The 22,369-nt window shown below is 40.9% G+C and overlaps 5 protein-coding genes and 1 non-coding gene across 9 annotated transcripts; 2 read left to right on the forward strand and 4 right to left on the reverse strand.

Annotated features, from left to right (window-relative positions):
- Nucleotides 1-1,063: 1,063 nt before the first annotated feature.
- On the reverse strand, nt 1,064-7,701 carry LOC139647193 (transformer-2 protein homolog beta-like). 4 transcript variants are annotated; one of them, XM_071523056.1, is made up of 9 exons: nt 7,556-7,673; nt 5,198-5,435; nt 4,691-4,836; nt 4,014-4,215; nt 3,730-3,918; nt 3,496-3,611; nt 1,759-1,884; nt 1,531-1,607; nt 1,064-1,410 (listed from the first exon to the last, which is right to left on the reverse strand). In XM_071523056.1, exons 3-9 carry the CDS (start codon nt 4,810-4,812, stop codon nt 1,400-1,402), a joined length of 843 nt encoding a protein of 280 aa, XP_071379157.1. In that variant the 5' UTR covers nt 4,813-4,836; nt 5,198-5,435; nt 7,556-7,673; the 3' UTR covers nt 1,064-1,399. The 4 variants fall into 4 exon arrangements, with proteins under 4 accessions (XP_071379157.1, XP_071379156.1, XP_071379155.1 ...); XM_071523055.1 differs by lacking the exon at nt 5,198-5,435 and having other exon boundaries at nt 4,053-4,215; nt 7,556-7,701; XM_071523054.1 differs by lacking the exon at nt 5,198-5,435 and having other exon boundaries at nt 1,531-1,604; nt 7,556-7,701.
- A 1,380-nt stretch (nt 7,702-9,081) lies between these two features.
- On the reverse strand, nt 9,082-11,658 carry hce2l1 (high choriolytic enzyme 2-like 1). Its single transcript, XM_071523030.1, has 9 exons — nt 11,534-11,658; nt 11,394-11,445; nt 11,105-11,164; nt 10,867-11,019; nt 10,592-10,709; nt 10,270-10,448; nt 10,041-10,122; nt 9,824-9,948; nt 9,082-9,735 (listed from the first exon to the last, which is right to left on the reverse strand). Exons 1-9 carry the CDS (start codon nt 11,603-11,605, stop codon nt 9,722-9,724), a joined length of 855 nt encoding a protein of 284 aa, XP_071379131.1. The 5' UTR covers nt 11,606-11,658; the 3' UTR covers nt 9,082-9,721.
- A 1,062-nt stretch (nt 11,659-12,720) lies between these two features.
- Nucleotides 12,721-15,014, reverse strand: hce2l2 (high choriolytic enzyme 2-like 2). Its single transcript, XM_071523031.1, has 9 exons — nt 14,914-15,014; nt 14,789-14,831; nt 14,618-14,680; nt 14,343-14,498; nt 14,101-14,218; nt 13,650-13,828; nt 13,356-13,437; nt 13,014-13,138; nt 12,721-12,844 (listed from the first exon to the last, which is right to left on the reverse strand). Exons 1-9 carry the CDS (start codon nt 14,974-14,976, stop codon nt 12,825-12,827), a joined length of 849 nt encoding a protein of 282 aa, XP_071379132.1. The 5' UTR covers nt 14,977-15,014; the 3' UTR covers nt 12,721-12,824.
- Nucleotides 15,015-15,439: 425 nt separating this feature from the next.
- Nucleotides 15,440-15,512, reverse strand: trnak-uuu (transfer RNA lysine (anticodon UUU)). The gene has a single exon. It is a non-coding gene; the product is annotated as a tRNA-Lys (tRNA).
- Nucleotides 15,513-15,580: 68 nt separating this feature from the next.
- LOC139647179 (paramyosin-like) lies at nt 15,581-16,965 on the forward strand. Its single transcript, XM_071523032.1, has 5 exons — nt 15,581-15,891; nt 16,051-16,151; nt 16,317-16,454; nt 16,622-16,743; nt 16,830-16,965. Exons 1-5 carry the CDS (start codon nt 15,841-15,843, stop codon nt 16,889-16,891), a joined length of 474 nt encoding a protein of 157 aa, XP_071379133.1. The 5' UTR covers nt 15,581-15,840; the 3' UTR covers nt 16,892-16,965.
- Nucleotides 16,966-17,331: 366 nt separating this feature from the next.
- On the forward strand, nt 17,332-21,925 carry ankzf1 (ankyrin repeat and zinc finger peptidyl tRNA hydrolase 1). The gene is made up of 16 exons (XM_071523022.1): nt 17,332-17,375; nt 17,717-17,848; nt 17,939-18,042; nt 18,168-18,270; nt 18,391-18,602; nt 18,713-18,822; nt 18,955-19,108; nt 19,428-19,650; nt 19,748-19,846; nt 20,091-20,261; nt 20,410-20,541; nt 20,679-20,976; nt 21,112-21,223; nt 21,318-21,485; nt 21,571-21,641; nt 21,787-21,925. The coding sequence occupies exons 2-16, from the start codon at nt 17,725-17,727 to the stop codon at nt 21,911-21,913; spliced, it is 2,208 nt and encodes a 735-aa protein (XP_071379123.1). The 5' UTR covers nt 17,332-17,375; nt 17,717-17,724; the 3' UTR covers nt 21,914-21,925.
- Nucleotides 21,926-22,369: the final 444 nt, after the last annotated feature.

Genomic DNA, 22,369 nt, shown 5'->3' on the forward strand with positions numbered 1-22,369 from the left:
CAGAGTACCAGGTCGAATCAGCTCCATGTATTTAGCCATATTTATCTATGGATTAGTCATTCTCACCAATTTCTAACGTTAAAAGCCTGTTAAGAATGCCAATAGCAAAGCGTTGTGTAAAGTAGAAAAGTGATTTTTATTTCCTTGTTCAGTTTGAAATTCAGTCCGACTGACAAGCCAGTGGCATTTAACAATCAGACAGGGAATATGTAGTTCTCTGTATTTTGTTTCCCAGTGGATATTACTGTATAAGCAGGATATTTACCTATAGGGGATTAAGCCAATAACATTGCATGCAACAACTATCCTCATAAAACCCAACAAAGACCTTCAGGCCGATCACTCATGTATCCCCAAATTGATCTAATTTGATACATATTACATAAGGCAGCTGATGGTGGAGTTTTTATTGTATTTAGCCAACACCATTGTCTGAAATGTATTGCCTCACCAATTATCTGTATGTGAAATTAGCTTGACAAAACAGCCTTTAAAATAGTTTATTGCTTTTCACTTCATAGGTAATTTTTCTGTATCCTTAAATCAAGGCCATATCATTTGTGTTGAAAGTTATCCATATCATCTATTAATTGAAAACAACTGTTTGGCAGCACCTAGGTTTTGCAAGTGATCAAACATGACCTGACCCTTGAAGATACAATAAAATAATTTCACCATCAATATTTTGCATATACTCACTTAATTTCTTCAAGATTTTTTTTTTTTTTAGCTTTCGATGCATTTTGCTCCAGTGTTCTAATATTACAAAGGTAAAATCTATTAGACTCAAAATGCATGTGATCTCATGTTTTGCCATCACATAAGTTATTGTATAAAAAGGTCAGACAACGCATTTCAGAGTGTAAAAAATATATTGAAGTGAATCAATCATTATGTAAACAAAGCCAATGGTGGGACAACAGTATTTCAGCAGAGGGCACCATACAGCATTTACAGATTGGGGCGTTTAAGAGATTTTGTCTAAACTTATAAACAGCCTTGCAATAGGAAATGACCCACAGATAATGTAAAAGAGGTGTAATGAAGGACATGAGTCAAAAAGTGGAAAAAAAAATTACATTTTCCTTTAATCTCATACAAGATGGATTCTCACACTCAAGCAAAATTTGTATACAAAAAACACGTATGGCATATGTGGTCCATACATTTAAAATTAAAAACACGAGAGAGGACAGCTCAAGTCATTTCAAATGACATACCACTTTACAACTGATCTCAGCATACAGTTACACATATTGGTCATGTACACTTGCTAACAAAAGTTACATGGTCACCTTAATAAAGAACATCTACTCTGAAATCAATCAATTTTCCTTCTCTCGGACAGAATTTCGCCATGTGCTTGGGAAGGGAAGGGGATGTTACTTGACAGCGATGTTCAATAACGACCTGTGAAATAAAACACAGTCACTAGGGAACTTGACAGCATTGCAGCCAACTGAGTGCTTCAATGTAATCAACCGTTCTCAAACATTTATAATGTAAATTAATAAAAAAAAAGGGACTTACGGGGAGAATAGGACCGTGATCGGGACCGAGACCTGTAAGCTCCTCCTCCTCTGTAGTATGGAGAAGGAGATCGCCTTCTGAAACAAGACACAAAATCCTCAATTACACTAGTTTGTCAAATCAGGAGATCTTGGATAAAACTGGGCGGGGAATCGAAATAACACAACTCAATCCATTCTTCCAGTAATGATCCACAGGTTATTCGTTGTGCATTGAGGAAGCAGGCACCTGTATGATCTGTTGTAGTAGTCCCTGTCGTCGTAGCGATCGTAGCCGCCTCTGTCGTATCCGCGATCGTAACCACGGTCGTAGTCACGTGAATAGCGTCGTGGACCACTTGGCCCGCCTCCACCACTAGACCAGAAAAAGACCATGCAAGATTAGATTTTCCTTGGGCTTCCATTTCAAGTCTCAGTTTCCACAATAAAAGAAGGGCTTTGATATACTGTATAACCATTTTGGAGAAATGTTACAAATTAAAATTCAATCAATATTGAAATAAAAAATAATTTAAAAAGATGTTCCCATCTTCAAAAACAGCTATTCTGCTAGCCAAGGTCTTCAGATGACTCATAACTTAACAGAAAGCAACAATGTGCCTTACATTCACACCAGCAATCATTTTGTCAAAATTTTGACCAATTAACATTGCCTCCCTACGCTGTAAGGCTTTTCTGTTCTGTATTGTGTGCATTTTCTAGCTAGTTTTTAGTCCCCCACTCCCCACATGCCATCTTCAGCAAACAATCATGGAAGAGCTTGTTGCCAAAAAGAATACAAAATCTCCTATTATTTTGGGATTATTTTGGTTTTAAACCGGATGATACTGGCAAGCCGAAGGACCTAAATTAAGTAATTTGCCGTCTCGTTTGCCGTTGCAAACGAGTAGTACCGGCAAAAGATTGAACAGCTGTCCGACACTGTTTGAAAAAGAGTCTGATGACGTCAGATGAAGGACGCCTCCGCTTGCAGCCTCCAAATGAACAAACAGGTGGGGATAACATATTATGCTAGTAAATGATCAGGGTGCACAACTGCACATACAGCTTTTGGTCTAGTTCTCAAATATGATTTATGAATTGACGCTGCTTTTCAGCATCAATCGATCGGACAGCAACCACTAAAGACGGCTTAATTGTCATTTAGTCGCTCACTGCCCTGTTTTGTGAAAGACTCGTCGGAAATCAGTGCAACAAGAACGTGCCTAATATGGCCCAACTCCAACTGCCAGTTCCTATTCGTGCACGATTTGAAACGCTTTAAAATGACAAAAATTGCCCAAAAAAAATCAACTGGCGATGGACTCAGCCAATCGCCGATATATTCGTCCTATTGCCCAACCCTAGTTGGCAATAAAGCTGGGTATTGGCAAGGACGTCACGATACGATACATGGGTCATGATATGATTGTATCACGATACATTGCGATACGATACATATTGCGATACATTGGAATACTCTACATAATTTACTGAAAATTTTAAAATAGAGCTGAAAATAAAAATTGCTGTGTATCACCTGGGTAGTCTAATATGTACATCACATTATATTGATAACTCAGCGGACAAATTGAGTCAAAACTATTTAATTCAAAGGGATTTGAGGGAAATTTAAGGACATTTTAAATCTGTTTAAAATATGAATAATTTTTTTTATGTATCGATACGAGGGGCTGGAAAATCGATACAGTATCATGGAAAAAAATATTGCAATACTCAGCTGTATCTATTTTTTTGCACAGCCCTAGTTGACAACAAAACTCATTTTTATTAAGATGAATCAAATAAAGCTGTCTTGAATCGATTCACTACTAATAAGCACTGGGCTTTGTTTCTGGCAGATTAGTAGAACTCAAACAGTAAATGCATCCCACATCATCAAACCACCATTATCAAAGAGGGGAGCTGTTAATGCGTTCCCATTATTTTGTCCATGTACGCACTTACTACTCTTCAGAGAACTTACTATGTGGGCCGGCCCATGTAGATTCCAGGGGTTGGGGTGTGAGGTCTTTTTGTGATGGAGAAGTCCACCCTGATTCTACGACCATCCAGCTCCATACCGTTGGCTCGTTCCTTTGCCTGACAATGAACAAACACGTCCATTACCTATGCAGACCTCAGACTTCGTAGATGCAAGCCACATATTTCACAAATAGGTCTGACAAGGGCCTCTGTCAACAAAAAAAATGCCTCGTACCTCTTTAGCGTCTTCTCTGGTCTCAAAGTAAACGAAAGCAAAGCCCCTGGAGCGCCTGGACTGCTGGTCATAGACGATACACACATCTGCCAGGGGGCCATATTTAGAGAAGACTTCCCTCAGATCCCGCTCTGTGGTGTACAAGCTCAGACCAAATACTCCCAGGCAACAGTTAGGATCTGGATTAGCCTGCAATTCAAAAGGTTAAAAAAGGTGATTGTCATAATTTACCCACTGGTTTTATGAGACTTTGCCAATACCCATAACAAAATGTTTTTTTTTACTTGGATTTCCTGTGTTAATGAGGGCTGTGGAGCACCTACACGGTTGCCAATGTGCCTGCGGCGGTTGGACATGGGTGAACGGCTGTGGCTCCGGCGCCGACGCTCTCCGCTGTAGGACCTGCTGCGAGAGCGGCGACGATTGGACCTCGAGCGGGAGCGAGAGCGACTGTAGTGTCTGCGTGAGCCACGGTGGGAATGGGACCTGTAGTGGGAAAAAAGACATTTATAATAGCTTTATAAAGGGTTCTATGGCTATTCTATTCCATTACTCTACTAAAAAGGGCTTCTTGAGACGGCCTACCATCTATACATCCAGTCCATCATATGGCAAGTGAAGAGTTTTAGAATAAATGAAGTAGCTTAGAATAAATACAGGCTGATTATAATGGCATTAGCTGTCACTCAAATCAACTCTGAACCACAGTGAAGGCTGTACCAGCAGAAAAATTTTGGTTTTTAAACATTTGTTGAAAATATGGTGTCACACACAATAGAAAGTTACTTTGTTGAGCACTTATTTTATTCCATGATGGACAGAACGTTTTCAGCCCTCCGGCCTTCGTCAGTGTCTATTTTTTTCTACATTAAAAATTAAAGCGCTGTCATTTATTCTCCAAGAGTAGCTGAATCGTTTCATTTTTTCTGTTTCCCTTGATTCAGCCCCCCCACTCACTCACCCAGACTTGGACCTGGAACGGGACCGAGATTTGGAACGGGAACGTCGGGAGCCGTCTTTGGAGTGGGCAGGTGAGTGGGCCGGGGAGCGGCTCGCCGACTTCCCCGAGCCCCGGGGACTCATGCTCCTGGATGCAGAGCGAGACTCCTGAACGAACCACACACACACCAACACACGTCTTGTCAGCTTCAATGAGATAGGAAACTGTGAAATTTGCCTTTAGACTACAATGTAGTAAAGAATTAGGCTATCCTGTGAGGAGTGTAGAAAAGAGAAGAATTTTGAATACTGGATTTAGGAATGCAGGTTAATGCTATTTTAAGTAGCCATGGATAGTATGACAGTAATATCATTAAATTAGCCAATGCAAATAACAATGTAATGAATAAACAGAGAAATCTGTCAGTTGATTAAAAAGTTCAATGATTTAAAGTAATGTACATAGTATTCAATAAAAAGAACATGCACGCATTTGAGAAACAGACTAGAAATTACTTAGCACAGTGACCTTATGCCCGATTACTTCCTTAACTTCATTTCTGTAACTTCATTACTTCATTTAATTCTTCTTTCTTCAAATTTCTTACTTCTTCTTACTTCCCACATCTCACACACTGCCCATACTTCTTCCCTCCTCATGTTTTAGCATGCATTCACAAATTCAGCTTCACACATCTGAGCTTCATATTATTCAAAATAAACAGGACATGAGACTTCTTCCGCATTTTTCTTCGTCCAACCTTAACCTTAATGAAAAAGAAAGGATGAAGAATATATGACTACAATCATAACTGCACCCTCATTCAACTTTTAATGTGTTACTGTGATCTTATGGCATGCATGGGAATGTTTCAGAGCACATAATACAAAAATTAAAGTCAAAACCTGTTAAATGTTGTGTATACATTTAAAAAATATGCTATGTGAATAATGCTTATTCAAGAATGAACCCCACAAACAGAACTTCCACTTTATCAATAAATCTGGGCTTGAGATAACCCAAAAAGCCTCAAGACGTCGGTGCTATTCATTTGTATTTAGTTGCATCTTTAGTGCAACTACAATGAATGCAAAACTTTGGGAGCAAATCTTCAACACATATCCTAAGTTGTCGGTACACTTGCAATGAAGTTGAATTTGACCGAAAAGGAAAACCGTTCATTAATTTACACTCCACGTCACTGGGGGTGCATGAAGATTAAAGGTAAATGTAACCCCAGGAAAATGGAAATAATGGTGACAAAAACTCTGCAAGCCTGTGCACACTGCAGAGCACGAACACAATGTGACACGTGCACACTTGTCTGCAAAAGTGTACTTTTGTCCATACGAACCTGACAAAATGTGTTTCCGCAGCATGATGATGATGCAATGTCTTTCTCAGCCAGTAACAACAAAACTGATATGTGAAAAAAAGGTCCAATTCTGTTGTTAAAACCAACATGGTACATCTCAGAATTAGACTGATGTTACTATCATTTGCCCCACTGTACAGACGCTGTTCTCCATGAGCACTGCCTCAAGCACCTACAGGTCAAATCTCAAAATAGTGATGCAGTAGTCCAGACAAACCCAACAAATGCCATTAAGAGCCTCCTATGGGACAGCATGGTGGACTTGTACATTATGAGTTCATTGTTTGGTCCACGCATCACTCTTTTGGACTGTGCATGCTATAGAGGTGTGGAGAAGGGAGCTTGCACAGAAGGGCAAATGGTGTGTTTGCTGACCAGATTGGTTTTCAGAACGAAATCAGTTTTAGTAGTGCCTAACCCCGCCCACCACACGCCTGTTTTGTACATGCCAACTGAGGAAGGCATTGTATCAGAACTGGTTTCTCATGAGCTGCTTCTTGCAGCTAATGTAGCCTAATGTAATGGTAATGTTGTCAAGATTTACTCCAGTCTTGCATGGTCGCGTTAGAACTCACGATGCGAGTAAATGCAGATTAACAGAAGCGACGTCTTGAGGCTGTTCGGGACAGGCTTTAGGAAATTCAAGGCACCCCTTTGTTGATCAAATGCTCAACACCTCCATTAAGGGACTTGATTGACACAAACTGCTGCGCCCCGAGTAAGAGAAACCGGCATGGCTTTCTATCGGATCAAATTAAAATTCACTCAATCCAGCTCTAACTGCTGCCTCTATGTGCCGCCAATCAAAAAAACGAACTGATGTTGATTTAAGTTTTCCTGGATCATCAATTTTGGAATGTCCGCATAGTTTCTTAACACAGACTTTGTTGAATTGCCCTTAAGGTCCTTAACCAGTCTAGCTAGTTTGCTAGGCTATTAACCAACGTAGCTGAAATGATCCTTGCAAATAAATAGCATTTGCAATTAAGCTATTAAAGGCCGACTGCCTGAAAATCAGCCTAAATCTGCAAAATAACGTTCATTCGATTATCCACAGTTAACGCAAAGTCTGTATCATTGCGTTGGGTAGCTAGTCCGCTAAAGTTAGCATCAGCAATCACAAGTTCTTTTGGCAATGAATTTCCTGGGCAGACTGGGCCTTGGGCCTGCTAACATTAATAAGCTAGCTAGCGAGCGAGCGAGTGTTAGCCTACGTTATCTGCACAACTAACGTTAGATGTACAGTGACTGGGGCAAATTTAGACGATGATTGTGCCGTTTTAGTCAAATTATTATCAAATCGCCTCTGTCTAGTTTACGTTTTTACAAACAATTGGCAATTCGATTACTGGTTTTGATTTGGAATTTTAGCTAGCTAGCTAACCAACATTAGCCAATACAACATGGTAGCTACGTTAAGTGCTCCCAATTAAATTTCATTCAACTGAGTGAAAAAAAACATTTCTTAATAAAGCAATCGAACAAAAAGCCTTTACAAAGTTCATACGTACCCGCTCGCCGTAACCTTTCTCGTTATCGCTCATGTCTTGTAGCAATAAATAAAAAAAATAACTGTTTTTCACGGTTGCTGCTAACCAGCTACGACCTGTAATGTATTCTCAAGTCGTGCAGCACACGGCTGTAAGCTCCTCCTCAAGACTGGGTGAGAGCGGGATCTCTCGGCTTGGCTTTGTCCCTTGGTCCTAGGGAAACGTAGATCTGATTAAATGGGATGGGCGTAAGCGGCTATCGCGGTCTTTCTCTGATTGGCTGCAGAGCGCTTTCCGATCTGTTCTTAGCGGACATTTCTGCAATGTAGCCTAGTATACTTGAAATCGCTTTGGTCTGACTGACAGTGACAGACAAGGATGGGTGTGTTTATACCAACTAGTCAGCAGCTTCATCTTACTTTAAAAATCATATCTCTGATGTTATCGGTACAAATTTATGGATTTAATTTATTTCATAATGGAAATTTCTGGAGTCCCATTCAACCCTCTACTACGAATAATACCAGTGTATGTTACTTACTTATGTTTGATTATTAGGAGCATGATACAAACAGTTATGATAATAGATACCAACAACACGTTGCTTGTTTATCTGAGACGCTAATCTTAATCTTAAAGCCGCTTAGAAAGGATCGAGATAAGAAGCCATCAGTGCGATGAGTTGATGTTGTTCAAATTTCTGATATGGAGCATTTTTTATTGTTATTTTTTAGTGTTACATTGTTTCATATTCTCATCTATTGCCTTTTGCTTTGGTGTTTTGTTTCCATCTTGGACCCAGTATGAGTCATCCTTTTGAAGAGTAGGATTTTTTGTTTTTGCACATCTCACCTGCACAAGGAATGCATGAAAGATGTGATCTGTGTTTTGGTTAACCCTACTGATCTCCATACCATAATAATGGTAATTCTCTGGTCCTGCTACCTTTTCCTCACCTATCTATCACTCTACCTTTCCTTCAACTTCATCCGCAGCCTGCTCACTTTAGACAGTGAAAAGCAGAGAGTGACAGCCAGAGTCCGGAGGAAGAGGAGGCGGAGAGGAAGGACGCGGATGTCTTCACGGATGTCTTTCCAGCGTAAGAGCGCTCACTAGCAGATGGATGCTGCTCCCTGGACTGTGAAGGATCAGGAGAAGAGGAAAACACCTCAAAAGGACTGCAGGAAACTATTAGCTTTTGTTTGATTTGACACTTACAGGGTTCAGTGGAACTGGACTGTGTTTCATGGAACAGAGAGGTTCAGAAGGAGAATGTGAGACAATTACAATAATTATCTGTTCATTCTGTGTTTATAAAGCTACAGTCATGTGCCTTTTTAATCATTAGATGCAAGTGAATGCTGCTAAAGGGGCCTGCCATGTATAATTAGATTGTCCTGGACTGAAAAGGATCACGCTCTGTCAGACTGAAGTCCAGTAATCCTTTATGTGCAGGACCTCATTTTGTAGCCCATTTCTATAGGAAACAGTTTAATCTGTCACAAAAAGATGCATGAAGCAGACCATTCATCTCTTGCATATTTTTTTTCTTTATTTAAAGTGAGAAGAAGCAGAGAAAGAGACAGAAAATCAGAGGATTGGATACATAATGGGCAGCTGCAGGCACATAAACATGCCAGTTTTCAGTCTGGCAACCTACACCACAGTGCTGATTTTACTAATTTAAAGAACATATTTACGCCTTTAATTCCTTAATACAATTGCTCCTTTAATTTATTTTTTTGGCCTAGCTGCTGCAATTTATTTGATTGGTCATCATCCGTCCATGGTCTGAAAATGGTTAAATTTTTATAACGTAACACTAGAAATTACTGAATGAAGGTTTACTTTAAGTGGCAGATTTTACTCACTACTCTATTGACTAAACACAAAATCTATTCATGTAGGTGTGGACACATTAGTCAAATGAAAATACAGACTAGAATGTATAATAATGAATCAAAAGATTCATTAAAAAGATTACAGAAATGAACCTACTCAAAAAGTAGTGCTGCTCATACAATCTACTTAAGAACAGTAGTTATAGTTACTTCCCACGGCTGGCTTAACCTGAGAGCAAAGTATAACAGAATATATCAGTCCATCTGTTGCTGTGATGGTTACACAGCTTTGAGTTGAGAGTCATTAGCAAACTGGTTTGGGCTTCTGTCGACATTCTGGATCCTGTTACTCCATGGTACCTAGTGGACAGCAGAAAGAAAATGGAATCAGTGAATGAATGACAAAAACTTAATAAAATGTACAGTACATGCGTGTGAGTTCACCTACCACAATTATACAGCATATTTATTTTATGCAGATCCAGAACACTGGGTCCATCTCGCTGGCCAATGGGAATGTAAGGATCTGGTTTAGGGATTATAGTTGGTCCACCGTCTTCAGAGAAGGCATACCTGCATCAAAAATTACACAAAGTATGTGGTGTGGTGATGCCTAAGCAAAATATGAAAAGCCTGTAACTATGTGGCCCTATAGAGCAGCTCACCTCCCATAATGCATGACAGAGCTGTAGTCATATGGAGTATTGAGGTTGTTTGTCACCTGCTTCCTGAAGTTATGCATACGGTCTGTCAAGGGACAAACAATAAAGGACAAGTGTGAATTTACTAATTTACTTGCTCGGAAAAACCCATACGGTAAAACATGAAAAGCTAGAAAATAAGTTTTCCAAAATGAAAGCAATTAAATAATAATAATTTATCATTCATCTTAACCTCGCATGATGTTTTTCCATACGATTGTGACATAGTGATCTCGGTCTGAGCGAGACTGCTCATGCACAAAGCCGAGAGCATGCATGAACTCATGGGAAGCCACTCCTGACCACATGCATCCAGGAGCCTGCAGCGACAGGGTCTGGCTTCCTCCAGTCTGCCCCAGAAACGACCAGCAGCTTAGGATGCAACAGAAGCAACAAATGTCCATTAAAAACATGACAATACAATGCCAATTCACCACATACGAATCATATATAAAAACTGTCAAAGGTTTCTACATGCAATACATGTAAAGGCCATATGCACTAGTCATACTCACCCGTATCTAGGCTGAATATCGAGGAAGTTGGCTTCATGAGTGCGCGGAACAAATTTAACGCATGTTCCCGAGGAGATGTCTTGCATCCCAGTTTCTATTGTGATTCTGTCCATATCATCTATCATTAAAAACAAGCAAACAGCAAATCAGACTTGAACCTTTGACTGTGAATCCTGTGGTAGATCAAGTCATGTATTGTAGTAAGCTCTAAATTGATTTTATCAAACAGAACGATATGAGCTCCGAAGTTCTACGTAAAACACCTGGATGCATACCATATAGTGGAGACATGATGAAGGGTACATAAACAAATCCATCAACTGATTTCGGCCATAGACAGGCATTGCCAGGACAGGTAATGGCACTCCGTATGTATGAGCTGGCAATATCCCCCTCTTTGAATGTCATTCCTCTGGGGGTTCGCAGCCCTGGTGAGAAAAATATTTTAACTAGTTCAAGATATACCCAGTAACTTGAATCAGTGTCATTCTCTAGAGTATACAGCTTACTTACTTCTGTTTGCCTCCAGGATTTTGTCCATCGCATTCATATTGTCATGATCTAAATATTCTTCTGAATACAAAGAAAAAGAGGAGAGAGCACAGTTAGGTTAAACATATCAGTTCATACTGCACTCCTGTTTTAGGAAAGAAGTAATCCTCTTTATTGCAACATAAACCTATTTTCCAATTAACAGAATTATAATAAAAATGTAGAGTATTATAACATTAACTTGCATGATAAAATACATTTATGCTGTGCCATGAAAAAGTAACATATCCATATTCTTGCAAGAACCCACCTGAGTATTTTCTTTTCAACCTCACTTTCCCCTCATGTACTCCAGTTGAATTCTGTAAATCAAAGGTGCATGTTAACATATTTTTTAGACTAAAGACTAAAATGGGCATAACCTATAAGAGATATTGTCTCAGTACTGACCTTAACAGGTAGGGCGTACGTATGGGTCAGCATGCCAAACAAGACACCCAGAAGGATCATGGTAGAATGCATTGCTTTGGTTCAGATTGGCACACGAGTTCCTGCCTGTAGTTCCTCTTAACACAACAGCTAAATGAACTCCCCATCTCCACCGAAACTATATACCCACTTCTCCTCCTGCGCTCCGTACTGATTGGGCACATTCTGCGGTGAATCATGATTAAGACCCCTCATCATCCAACTGTATGTAATTAACAAAAGTCCACTGCTGATCCATAACAGGTGGTCCCAGTGCTGACCTCCAGTTGTGCCCTGTACTTTACCGCATGTAAGATTCAGCACTTTCAGAGATGAGACACGTAAAGGTGTTTTTGCGCTTGGATGTGCTACAGCTCAGCAGGGAATAACTGTCCACCCAGTCCAACAGACCATCAATTTGTGTCTGACTGAACTGGCAACCTGTGATTTTGTGATAAACTATCAGTTTATAACTACGTCGACAGCAATCATTTTGTCATATAGGTAAATATATATAAAACAAAAACCTTATCCTTCTCCAAATATTATTTCTATTTATTTCAAGGGGCCAATTTGAAGGGTGATGACTGGGGCTAAGAATCTCCTGCATTAGCAGTTTATGCAATGCCTTCTCCTTGGTTTCCACGGGAACATTAGCATTGTACGATTTCTTCTGCATCTGAGTTATGAGTGTGGGGTTTCAAGTGTGGATACTTTAGATTCTTGTTATGCTGTTTGCAGGCACCTCATTAATCCAGGTATGTTTTACTCAGTCTTTCTCTGGGTAAATCTGACTATTTCTCTAGCTCTATCTCCCTTGTTTAATGTGATAACATCACCTGCTGTTTTATTTCCTACTTCAAATACTATGTGTCACTCAAATATTATAGTTTGCGTGTTTGAAGAGTGTTACATTCTCACAAGTCCTTTATTACTGATTTATTTATTAAATGACACATGTTGTATGGAAGGATAAGGACATTTGGATGACTAATGCAAACCAAACTACCTTGTATTTCAATGGTCCCCAGCTCCCTTTTTCTCTGACCTTTTTTCTATTAACTACAACACAATTTTGTGCACCCACTCCCTTTCTCAACCTCCTCAAGTTTGGGGACATGTTGCATTTAAATACTCAGATGATTGCATTTACACAGAGAAAGTGCTACTTGAAAGCTTGAATGAATCTTTATTGAAAATGTTTACATGATTTGACACCAGTTTACTGTATTATTATGTTCAGTAGCTCCTGATTCAATTCAACTCAGCTCGGTCAGTAATCATCCTTGTCACCTGAAGAGAGAAACAGAATGGAGGAGAGCATGTTAGAAAGAATGACATCTCTAGTATTAAGCCCTTTAAGAGGATATTTCACATTGCGATAAATCAAATATAACTACTACTTACTTACTAGTTACTAGTTCTCAAAGCATTATGTTAAACTAGGATGTTTGATACCAACCACACTTATAAAGCCTGTTGATTTTCAGCTTGTCAATATGGCTGGGAGCGGACGCCTGGCCCAGCTGAATGTCCCTGCTGTTCTTGGCAACAATGGTTGGTGCCCCATCCTCAGAGTAGGCATACCTTAAGATAGACATCAAATCGTCTTTGTGCTAAACACTGATTCAGCTACAGGTTTGCAAAAAAACAGCTAGACTAGGTACTTTCATGGTAAGTTAATAAGAAACAAATTGTTAAGATAATATGTATTTAATGTACATTAAGATAGCCATTCAAGCCAGATGATAGCCATTTTACAAGCTTGTAATTCAGTGATCTAAATCAAATTCATCCTACTTACGTTCCAAAGTGCATGATGGAGCCATAGTCATAGGGCAGATCCAGATTGTCAGTCTTGAATTTCTCAAAGTTCCTCAAACGATCTGTTGGAAATTGGAAAATATGTTTCATATTCATGATCAGACCAAGCAGATTGGATTTGTTTGTTTTTAAACCATGTAAAAGCACTTTGTAACTTCTTTTGTATTAGTGCTATAGAAATAAACTTTATTATCATTATACATATTCTTTAATTCACCATTTTGGGGGATTTCTTTCCCCAATGCCTTTCCCCTTCCCGCCCCTTTCAAATTACCCCTCCAAATGTTTGACCACATGATGGTGACATAGTTGTCCCGGTCGGCCCGGGACTGCTCGTGTACAAAGCCCAGGGCGTGCATGAGCTCATGGGAAGTTACTCCAGCCCGGACACAGTCAGGGGACTGGAGAGATACGGTCTGTCTTCCACCACGCGCACCAAGGTAGGACCAACACCTGGATTAACAAATACCATAATATACCATTACAACAATTTGTAGAAGCGAGGCAACTGCACTGCCAGAGAAGCAAAGCAGAGATTATGTAAGAACTGATTGGAAAACTGTTTTATAAGTTAAGGATCATTTTTTCCATTCTATCCAGGAGGCAACATAAGGAAATTCCACGTTCCTTCATCCCAGCAAATCATTTTGTCAAAGGAGGAGTCACAAATTTGAAGTGGAGAATATCACATTTTGGAATCAAACTTTTCAAACAACAGCTCTCACCCTGACTTTGGCTGGATGTCGATGTAGTCTCGCTGGTGAGTCCGGGGAACAAACCGCACACAGGTACCTTTCTCTATGCTCTCCATCCCTTTCTTTATCACTTTCTTCTCCGAATCAACTATTCAATGGTTTAGATAGAAATGGACAGGGCACAGACCAGTTATACATCACTGAATATGCTGAATATCAAGACTGTAATGTATTGTATTTATTTTCACCTTGAACACAAAAAAAAAACTTACTGTACTCAGATGAGAGCCTGTATGCAACATAGACATGTCCATCCACTGACTTAGCCCACAAGCAGCTCCGTGCAAAGCAGATTTTTGTGCGCCTCCCGGATGAAACAGCTATGTCTCCCTCCCTGAGACTGGTGCTACCATCTATGATGCGGGCAGCTGAGGCAGAAAGCAGGGAAAATTAAATAATTCTAGACAGAGTAATAGGACCTTATTTTTACACTGCATGTAGTCTATACTACACTATATTTAGATAAAGTGAAATGCAAGCAACTTACCTTGGAACTCATTAGCTTTGATGATTTCCTCCATTGCTGTCCCATCACTTTGCTCAGCATGATCTTAGAAATAAGAGGTGCAGTCAGTGTATCTGTTGTTTCTGCTACACAATCCATATTTTACCAAATGGAAATTGGTAACACAGTTCCACCAACATTTGGTGCAATTACCTTTATAGCTCCTGGGGGTCATTTTGGTGTTGATCATAAATTTCTGCAAAAAAAAAAGACAGAGAAAAGTTTTGTAAATCTGTTGAAGTCATAAAAATACCAGTCCCATTCCCATGCATATTTACCTGAGCATGTATGGCCCAGAGACAAGTGGAAACAACCATGTACAACAGGATAATCCGCTCCATCGTTGTGAGTCAGGTATGTCTTCAGTGCTGCCATTACCTGTAGTAACACTTAGCTTTATAGGCGTTCCCTATCACTCGCCTGAGAAAATACCCATGATTATCTCAGCTAAATTACATGGTTACTTTTGTTTGTTGATGAGCGAGTTTAATCCCCTAATTAGTTCAGTTCTTTCATAAACAACAACTCCAACTGTAGGATAATGTGATGTCTCCCTGTTTGTAATAACAGCTCCAGTTCAATGACCTGCTCTAAAATAAATGGTTTAATGTTTAGCATAGGTTTATGGCAATTTTAGGCTTTAGAAGACTCATACCAAATGCCAGGAGTGCTGTTTTTCTTTCTGGTAAGACTTGGCTTACTATCTGTTGATTTGCAATTGTACGGTGCTAACAGCAGCAAAACACATGACTAAAATATATATTCATCCAAATATTCATTAAATTGTGATGTGAAAAATACTACCGCCCGAACAGGGACTTGAACCCTGGACCCTCAGATTAAAAGTCTGATGCTCTACCGACTGAGCTATCCGGGCTCTGCATACTTCAAGCGGAAGTCGCCGAAATAAAGAAAACACGATCTCACGTCCTACCTAGGGTTTCGGTGGTTCTCAATCCCGGTCCTCGAGACCCACAGGGCTGCTGGTTTTCTATCCTGCCAGCTAGTTAATTGCAGTTATTGCATTCACTTGGCGTCCCAGGTGTAAACGTTATTAGATGTTAGGTGTAACGTTACATGGCTGGAATGAAAACGAGCAGGGTTCTGGCTGCTGAGGAGTGGGATTGAGAACCACTGGTCTAGTTGGTAGGTAACGTTAGGTGTATTCACAAAATCCACCAAACTAAAATAAAACAGAGTATATCATGAATGCGTTTCCTGCCCACATGCTTCCTCTACAACACAGCAATTTTGAGGTAAGCTAACGTTATGTCCACATTTCAAGCTAGCTTTTAAATTAGTAAACTAACGTTAACCTGGCTTCTTTTACGTTACTTTTCTTTTTTACTTTATGTTTTACTGGTACCGTTTGTGAGCTAGCTAACGTTGCAAATTGCACTAACGTTAAACTGCAGGAGCAAATCAAACGGTTACAGCATGCCATCGATGAAAAAACTGCCAAACTGGAGGAGGTCAAGCAGGAAAGACAGCGTGCCGAGGAGGACACCATTCAGTGGTAGGCTGCTGTTACCCATCTTGTACGCTGTTTTGGCCTCACTTTTTGGGCAAACGTTACATTCATGGCAGTTACAAAAATGTGCACATGCGTAGTGGGGTATTGTACCAAATCACTGTGTTTACTTTTTAATACTTTTCTAATGAGGCCTGTTCTCACCCGCAGCACCAAAGAAAGAGAACGGAGAGTGGTTTTGATGATGGAGTCGAGTGAAGTTTCTGATGTGCTGCAGCAACTGGGTCACCTGCTGCAAGAGGAAAATCACCTTTCTGAACAGCTGAATGCCCAAGTTTATGCGGTTAGGTATGGTATGATAATATGCTGTGTGTGTGTGTGTGTGTGTGTGTGTGTGTGTGTGTGTGTTAAGTAGAGAGAGAGAGGGGGAGGAGAAATGCACGAAACCGCACCATCAGCCCGTGAAGATGACATACAACCACGCAATTCAACGACGAATTTGCATTATCTTTCAGAAATCAAAGTATCGATTTACAGGAAATGGAAGAGTGTGTCGCGCAGAAAGCGAGAAGCCTCACCACTCAAATCTCGGAGGTGAAACAGTCTCTAGCAGATGCCAAAGGTCGCTGCCTGGCTGGTAAGGGGTGTGTGTGGGGGGAAATCCACTTGGCAAAGTTGTAGGATTTGAAATAACACGTGTTATACGTCTTTCTTTCCCTTCAGCACAAGCTTTGATCCATGCACCAACCAGCAAACCAAAGAGAAATCAAAGCAAACACAAGTGAATCATTTGGGGTTTTTTCTTTTGCATGTTGTGTCTATTTTAAAATGTCAAATGTGCATGTGTTTTATTACACCCAATAAAAGTTATGATTTGATTCTTTGAGCTTGTACACTGAGTGCTTTTTGGTAGCGTAGTAGGCCTCTACACCTCAATTCAGTGGATCCACCTTTTTAGGCTGACAAAACTCTCCACAACGCATAATCTACATTTTAGTCAGAAAAAGAGTCACACAACATGATGATGGGTTGCGGGAAATACGAGCATAATTAAATGTTTTTCTGTAAAGATGACTTATTTATATGGTTGGTTGTTATGTTGACTGGAGGTGTAGTTTACCCACCTTTCTGTTTAACACTACATTGTTGACAATGAATGACTATCCTGCTGTACTAACGTCTGAGCGTTTTTGTCGATGCTTACGGGCTTCCGTAGACACGTCAGGAAGTATCTACATAACAAACTATTTCGTGACACAGCCTTTTATGGTAAGTTGTTTAGTATTTTTAGCCTCGTAAACTGTCTAGTAACATACCCAACTAGGTATTAGAAGATGTACACAGCAGTAATGGTGTGATACTAGTAGTAGCTAATACGGATAGTAGGAGTAGTGACTGTTACACGTGTCGTTCATAGTATGCTACATTATGGTCCCGTAACACCACCGGTCAAGATATGGTTAAGAGTATCGGTTTGTACTGTGTTTGCCAGCTCACATCAGTAATGTTACCATGACGTAATAGGTCGCTTGACTCGTTAACAACCAACTGTAATGATTTTGGCGACCTCCAGACAAAATTGCAGTACGTTTCTGTTTTTTGCGTCTCAGGAGTGACCATGACGACTCGCACAGCCTCCCGCTCCGTCTTCGACTTCTGTCCCCATGACGACGCCGTGCTCGGACTGAGAGAAGTGACCACTGTCCAGGAGCAGCCTGTCCTCACGGAGCCAACTTCAGACAGTACGTATTGTAGCGTAATGTCTGTAAGCGAGATTATACCTCTAATTTTGGATAGGTTTGAAACCTAACCTCTGCATGCCATCCACACAGGAGGGGAGGATGGCAGAGAGAGGGAGAGCAGCCTGGCTAGAGAGGTGCCAGACAAGATGGTCTGCTCGGCCTGCAGGTGTTCCTTTAATAACCGTGAGGAACAGGTAATTAATCAATTTGGGCTTCAAGAATTTATCTAGTCCACCAGTTTAGTCCATATATGTATGCAGGAGATTGTTGTTTGACTTGTATGGAAGTGACTGAAATGTATGTTGCCCCAATCTCTCAGATGGAGCACTATAAGCTTGACTGGCATCGGTTCAACTTGAGACAAAAGATTGCAGGACTACCGCCGGTCACAGTGGAGGAGTTTGAGAGGAAGACTGGAACAGGTGAGGAAAACCAGCGAGTCCTAGACATCTAACATGGAAGTCAAAGAGAGGGCCGGCCTAAAATTCCTGACAGTTTAAAAGATTCTAACAATTGACTGAATCTCATTTGTCTCTTCACAGGAGACATGTCAAGTATCTCGGGTTCAGAGTCGGACTCGGGGGACGAGGACTCAGATAGTGACTGGGGAGGAAAAAGCAGTGATGTCATCCGCACAGATAATGACAGCTCAGCTGAAGGCGATTCAGTCCCTAGCCGGCTCTCCAGCAAGGTGGTTTTCCAGGACTCAGAGGGACAGTATCTAGCCGTCTACCGCTGCGTTCTCCAGAGCAAGGTGAATATTGACAGGAGAAATTCCCAAATGAACTATGGAGGAATGTGTAATCTGTACGTTAACAGTATTATTCAGGCTAATTTTGTGTTCTGCTCTTCCCGATATTGAAGTCAGATGCTGAGGGAGATGTAGTAGCTTCCCTAAAGACCATAAGTAAGAAGACTGTGTGGGTCATTCTCATGACGGGAGGGGGGCATTTCGCTGGCGCTGTATTCCAAGGGTAAGTGGTTGCCTTTTTTTTTTTATTTAAAGATTCAGTTTCTCTGATTGCTGGAATTATAAGTGTAATATGACAGCCTGCCCAGTGGTTTGCAAGCTCTTGCCCAACTTGGTGTATTTATTTGCATTACAGAAAAGAAGTTCTCCAGCACAAGACTTTCCACCGATACACGGTGCGAGCGAAGCGAGGCACTGCACAAGGACTCAGAGATGCTCAGAACCGCAGCCATGCACCCAAGTCAGCTGGAGCGGCTCTGAGGAGACACAATGAGGCGGCGCTAGTCAAGGCAAGGCTAAACTTCACTTGAGACTTCAAACACAACAGTGTTGTCACCTTATCTACACTGTGATGGCTGTACATTATAAAGAAGAGAAGAACAAATTTAGCTACTCTTGAAATGGAAAGGCTTTAAATATAGCCCCGATGAAGTCTTTCTGCTGAAACGTTTCTTCCGTCGGCTTCCAAGAGTGGCTGAATTTGTTCTTCCTTTCTACCTTTTTCTAGTTCATGCGCCTTACTTATAAGGTGAAGTAGTCACAGTTTTATTTTTCTTGTGTAATGCATTCATAAATAAAGTATTTATGTTTGTTTTGTTTTTTTTGCAGGAGATCCAGGATCTTCTGGAGAGCTGGGCTGAACACTTGAAGGAGGCCTCTGCAATATTCCTACGTGCCCCTAGCTACAATAAAACCATCTTTTTCGGTGGACGTTTATCACCGCTGGACAAAAAGGATCCCAGGATCCGTACACTTCCCTTTGCCACACGGAGGGCAACCTTTCGAGAGGTACAGAGAGTTCACGAGGTACTCTCCACGGTTCATGTTTACGGTAAGAGTCAAGTCATATACCTGGAATAACATGTTGTCTGCTTGTTGTGGTATAGCCAAGCTATAATCAATGTTTGGGTGAACATATCTTGATACAGGGAACGACACAGACATCTCCACAATCTTCAGTCCCTCTAAGAAGGAATGGAAAAGAAAACTCAAACCTACAGCACAAACAAACTCCGATCAAGAGAAAGGTGAGTTTTGAATGATGTTTAAAAGGTTAAGATTAACAATGCGGGCTTGACTTGCACTCTGTTCAAACCTGAGGTGGCTAAAAATTAATTATGTTAAGTTATCCTCTATAAACGGGCTTACTAAAATTAGGTGCAAAATCATTTATCATGACTATATGGCTTGCTGTTTCAACAGGCCCAAGCCTTTTAATTTATTACTGTGACATTTGGTATTACAGTATGCTTCCTTTATTTTTGCCGCCAGCAGAAGCAGATGAACATGATAGTTCAGATAAGGAGGAGGATGGAGAGATCCAGCTGGAGACAGTGGAGCTGACATTAGGAACCCTGGACCTCCGGGAGTTTGAAATCCATTCCTCCAGACAGAGGAAGAGGAGGAGGAGAAAGAAGGAGGGAAACAAAATGCAGAATGACGGTAGGTCCAATGTGTATAGGTGCTTATAGCTCATTAAAATCCTTTGGTGTGTCTCAGCACTGTGCATATGTTCTAACATGAAAAGAATGCTTATTTATCGCAGAATAGCTGTGCAAGTTTTACAGAATGTCTTATCCCTCCATCCCAGAATTGAATACCATGGAAGCAGATGAGCAAGAGGAGGTGCCAGAGGCTACGCCAGCAGAAGATGCCCCTCAAGAGAAACAAACAAAGAACAAGGGAAAGAGGAAGGCACAGAGTAAGAAGAAACAACTGGAAGGTGAGGCAGTGCTCTTTGTCGCTTTATCGCTCCTGCTGTTGCGGCTGTTTCTTGAGATCTCGTAACATGCCCTTGTCTAATCTGAGTGCTCAAGAGAGAAGGATGTAAACTTATTTTGCTTTCTGTGACCACCATAGAAGATGATGAGTCATGGGAGTACGGCCTGAGGGATGCTCTCTATACAGCCTGTAAGATCGGGGATGTGGACTCGCTGTGCACACTCCTCCAGCTACCGGGGGAAACGGCAGAGAGTCCAGAGGAGCTGGGGAGCAACACGTTTTATCAGCAGCAACCACCTGACGCCCTCGGCCCTCTGACTCTGCTCAACAAGCCCATCGACTCCTCGGGGTTCACTCTGCTGCATGTTGCCTCAGCAGCGGGGCAGAAGGCGGTGGTCAAGCTGCTGATGGACGCAGGGGCAGACCCGGCCTGCAGGTATGATGAAACGGTACAGGCAAGTGCAGTAAGAGTGAATAACTGATAAGTTGAAGTAAGTGTAGTGAGTGTTGTAAAACCTATGCCTAGACTTAATATGAATATAATTATTATTTTTGCTATATTTCTTTATAGGGATATTAAAGGCCAGACTCCGTATATTGTCGCTCCCGAGAAAGACACTAGGAATGTCTTTCGTAAATACATGGGTGAGAATCCTGACAAATATGACTACAGTAAAGCACAGGTAGGCAGCTTCCCACAGTTTGTGACACATCACATAAAATATAAAGCACAGCACTCAATGTTGACATTGAGACATCATTTTTGTGCCACTCAAGGTTCCTGGGCCGCTAACCGCAGAGATTGAATCCAAAAAGATGGAGAAGAAGAAGGCCCAAAAGGCAGTGAGGAAACAGCGAGAGAAAGAGCAGAAGGAGGAGAAGAAGAAACAAGAGTTGGAGGTGGAGGAAAAGAAGAGGTTTGCCAATCTCACAGATCGGGAGAAGGTGCGTTAATGTGTCTATTTGATCACATATTTGGTGACTTTAAAATATTTTGAAAATGTTGACTGTATTTGCGTTTTGATTACAGAGAGCCTTGGCAGCAGAGAGGAGGTTAGCAGAGCAGGTGGCTGCTACAGGAGTCGGCGTCTCTAACATACAGTAAGACTCTATGCACCATCCTCTCCTAGAGCCCGGTAACCCTAACCCTGTAATTCAGTTAGTCTTGAGCTGCATTATAAATGGCTTGTTATTCAAAAATATTAACTAAAATATATGTGCTGAAATTTGGTTTGTTTGCCACCAGGAGGTGCTGGCTGTGTGGGGAGTCTCTGCTAGGGAAGATCCCGTTTCAGTACCTGGATTATTCATTCTGCAGCCCTCGCTGTGTCCAAGCACATCGAAAAGCCAATGCTGTCACTGCCAAGACCTAACACTCATGTAGATAAGATGTTAGAACAAAGTTACCTCACTGAAACTAAAAGCGACTTTGAGAAGCTTTGAGTGTAATACTAGGGTTGAGACTCACCAGGGTGCTGCTTTCACTTTCCAGTGTTAACGATATTTCGACTAATCAACTAATCAAAGAGAATTTCATTATGACAGTCAGTGTCAAAGTCAGACTTTCTAATCTGAACAGTGCTTTATGTGATGCATATACCAAGAAATGAATAGGTGGTATTATAAAGCAAATGCATAATTTATTCACAGTATATGCAGTTATAAAAATTGAAATACAAAGCAACTATAATAAAGATTAAATTAATAAAATTACCATATTGATGTCATTTTTTCCGCAGGCCCCACTGAATGTCAAGCCTGTTTACAAGATGATTGGAATGCTGTTTGACTACTTGTGAAACACTGATTGTCACAAAACATGAGTGATT

Source organism: Centroberyx affinis, unplaced genomic scaffold (assembly GCF_046629955.1).
Source record: "Centroberyx affinis isolate AG114_WGS23_722 - 3 ecotype Tasmania unplaced genomic scaffold, CSIRO-AGI_Caff_v1 ptg001058l_1, whole genome shotgun sequence".
Taxonomy (NCBI): domain Eukaryota; kingdom Metazoa; phylum Chordata; class Actinopteri; order Beryciformes; family Berycidae; genus Centroberyx; species Centroberyx affinis.

Coding starts and splice junctions, on each gene's coding strand:
- LOC139647193 (XM_071523053.1), bottom strand. CDS start 7,588: ATGAGCGATAACGAGAAAGGTTACGGCGAGCGG. Junction 3,919..4,013: donor CATTAACACAGGAAATCCAA/GTAAAAAAAAAC, acceptor TTTGAATTGCAG/GCTAATCCAGATCCTAACTG. Junction 1,885..3,495: donor TACATGGGCCGGCCCACATA/GTAAGTTCTCTG, acceptor TTTCTGGTCTAG/TGGTGGAGGCGGGCCAAGTG.
- hce2l1 (XM_071523030.1), bottom strand. CDS start 11,605: ATGCATTCTACCATGATCCTTCTGGGTGTCTTGTTTGGCATGCTGACC. Junction 11,165..11,393: donor GTTGAAAAGAAAATACTCAG/GTGGGTTCTTGC, acceptor CTTTGTATTCAG/AAGAATATTTAGATCATGAC. Junction 10,710..10,866: donor CATCATGTCTCCACTATATG/GTATGCATCCAG, acceptor TTTTAATGATAG/ATGATATGGACAGAATCACA.
- hce2l2 (XM_071523031.1), bottom strand. CDS start 14,976: ATGGAGCGGATTATCCTGTTGTACATGGTTGTTTCCACTTGTCTCTGG. Junction 14,832..14,913: donor TCTGGGCCATACATGCTCAG/GTAAATATGCAT, acceptor TTTTTTTTGCAG/AAATTTATGATCAACACCAA. Junction 13,139..13,355: donor TCCATCATGCACTTTGGAAC/GTAAGTAGGATG, acceptor GTCTATCTTAAG/GTATGCCTACTCTGAGGATG.
- LOC139647179 (XM_071523032.1), top strand. CDS start 15,841: ATGAATGCGTTTCCTGCCCACATGCTTCCTCTACAACACAGCAATTTT. Junction 16,455..16,621: donor GCCCAAGTTTATGCGGTTAG/GTATGGTATGAT, acceptor ATTATCTTTCAG/AAATCAAAGTATCGATTTAC. Junction 16,744..16,829: donor CAAAGGTCGCTGCCTGGCTG/GTAAGGGGTGTG, acceptor CTTTCCCTTCAG/CACAAGCTTTGATCCATGCA.
- ankzf1 (XM_071523022.1), top strand. CDS start 17,725: ATGACGACTCGCACAGCCTCCCGCTCCGTCTTCGACTTCTGTCCCCAT. Junction 18,823..18,954: donor GCTGGCGCTGTATTCCAAGG/GTAAGTGGTTGC, acceptor TTTGCATTACAG/AAAAGAAGTTCTCCAGCACA. Junction 21,642..21,786: donor GTCGGCGTCTCTAACATACA/GTAAGACTCTAT, acceptor GTTTGCCACCAG/GAGGTGCTGGCTGTGTGGGG.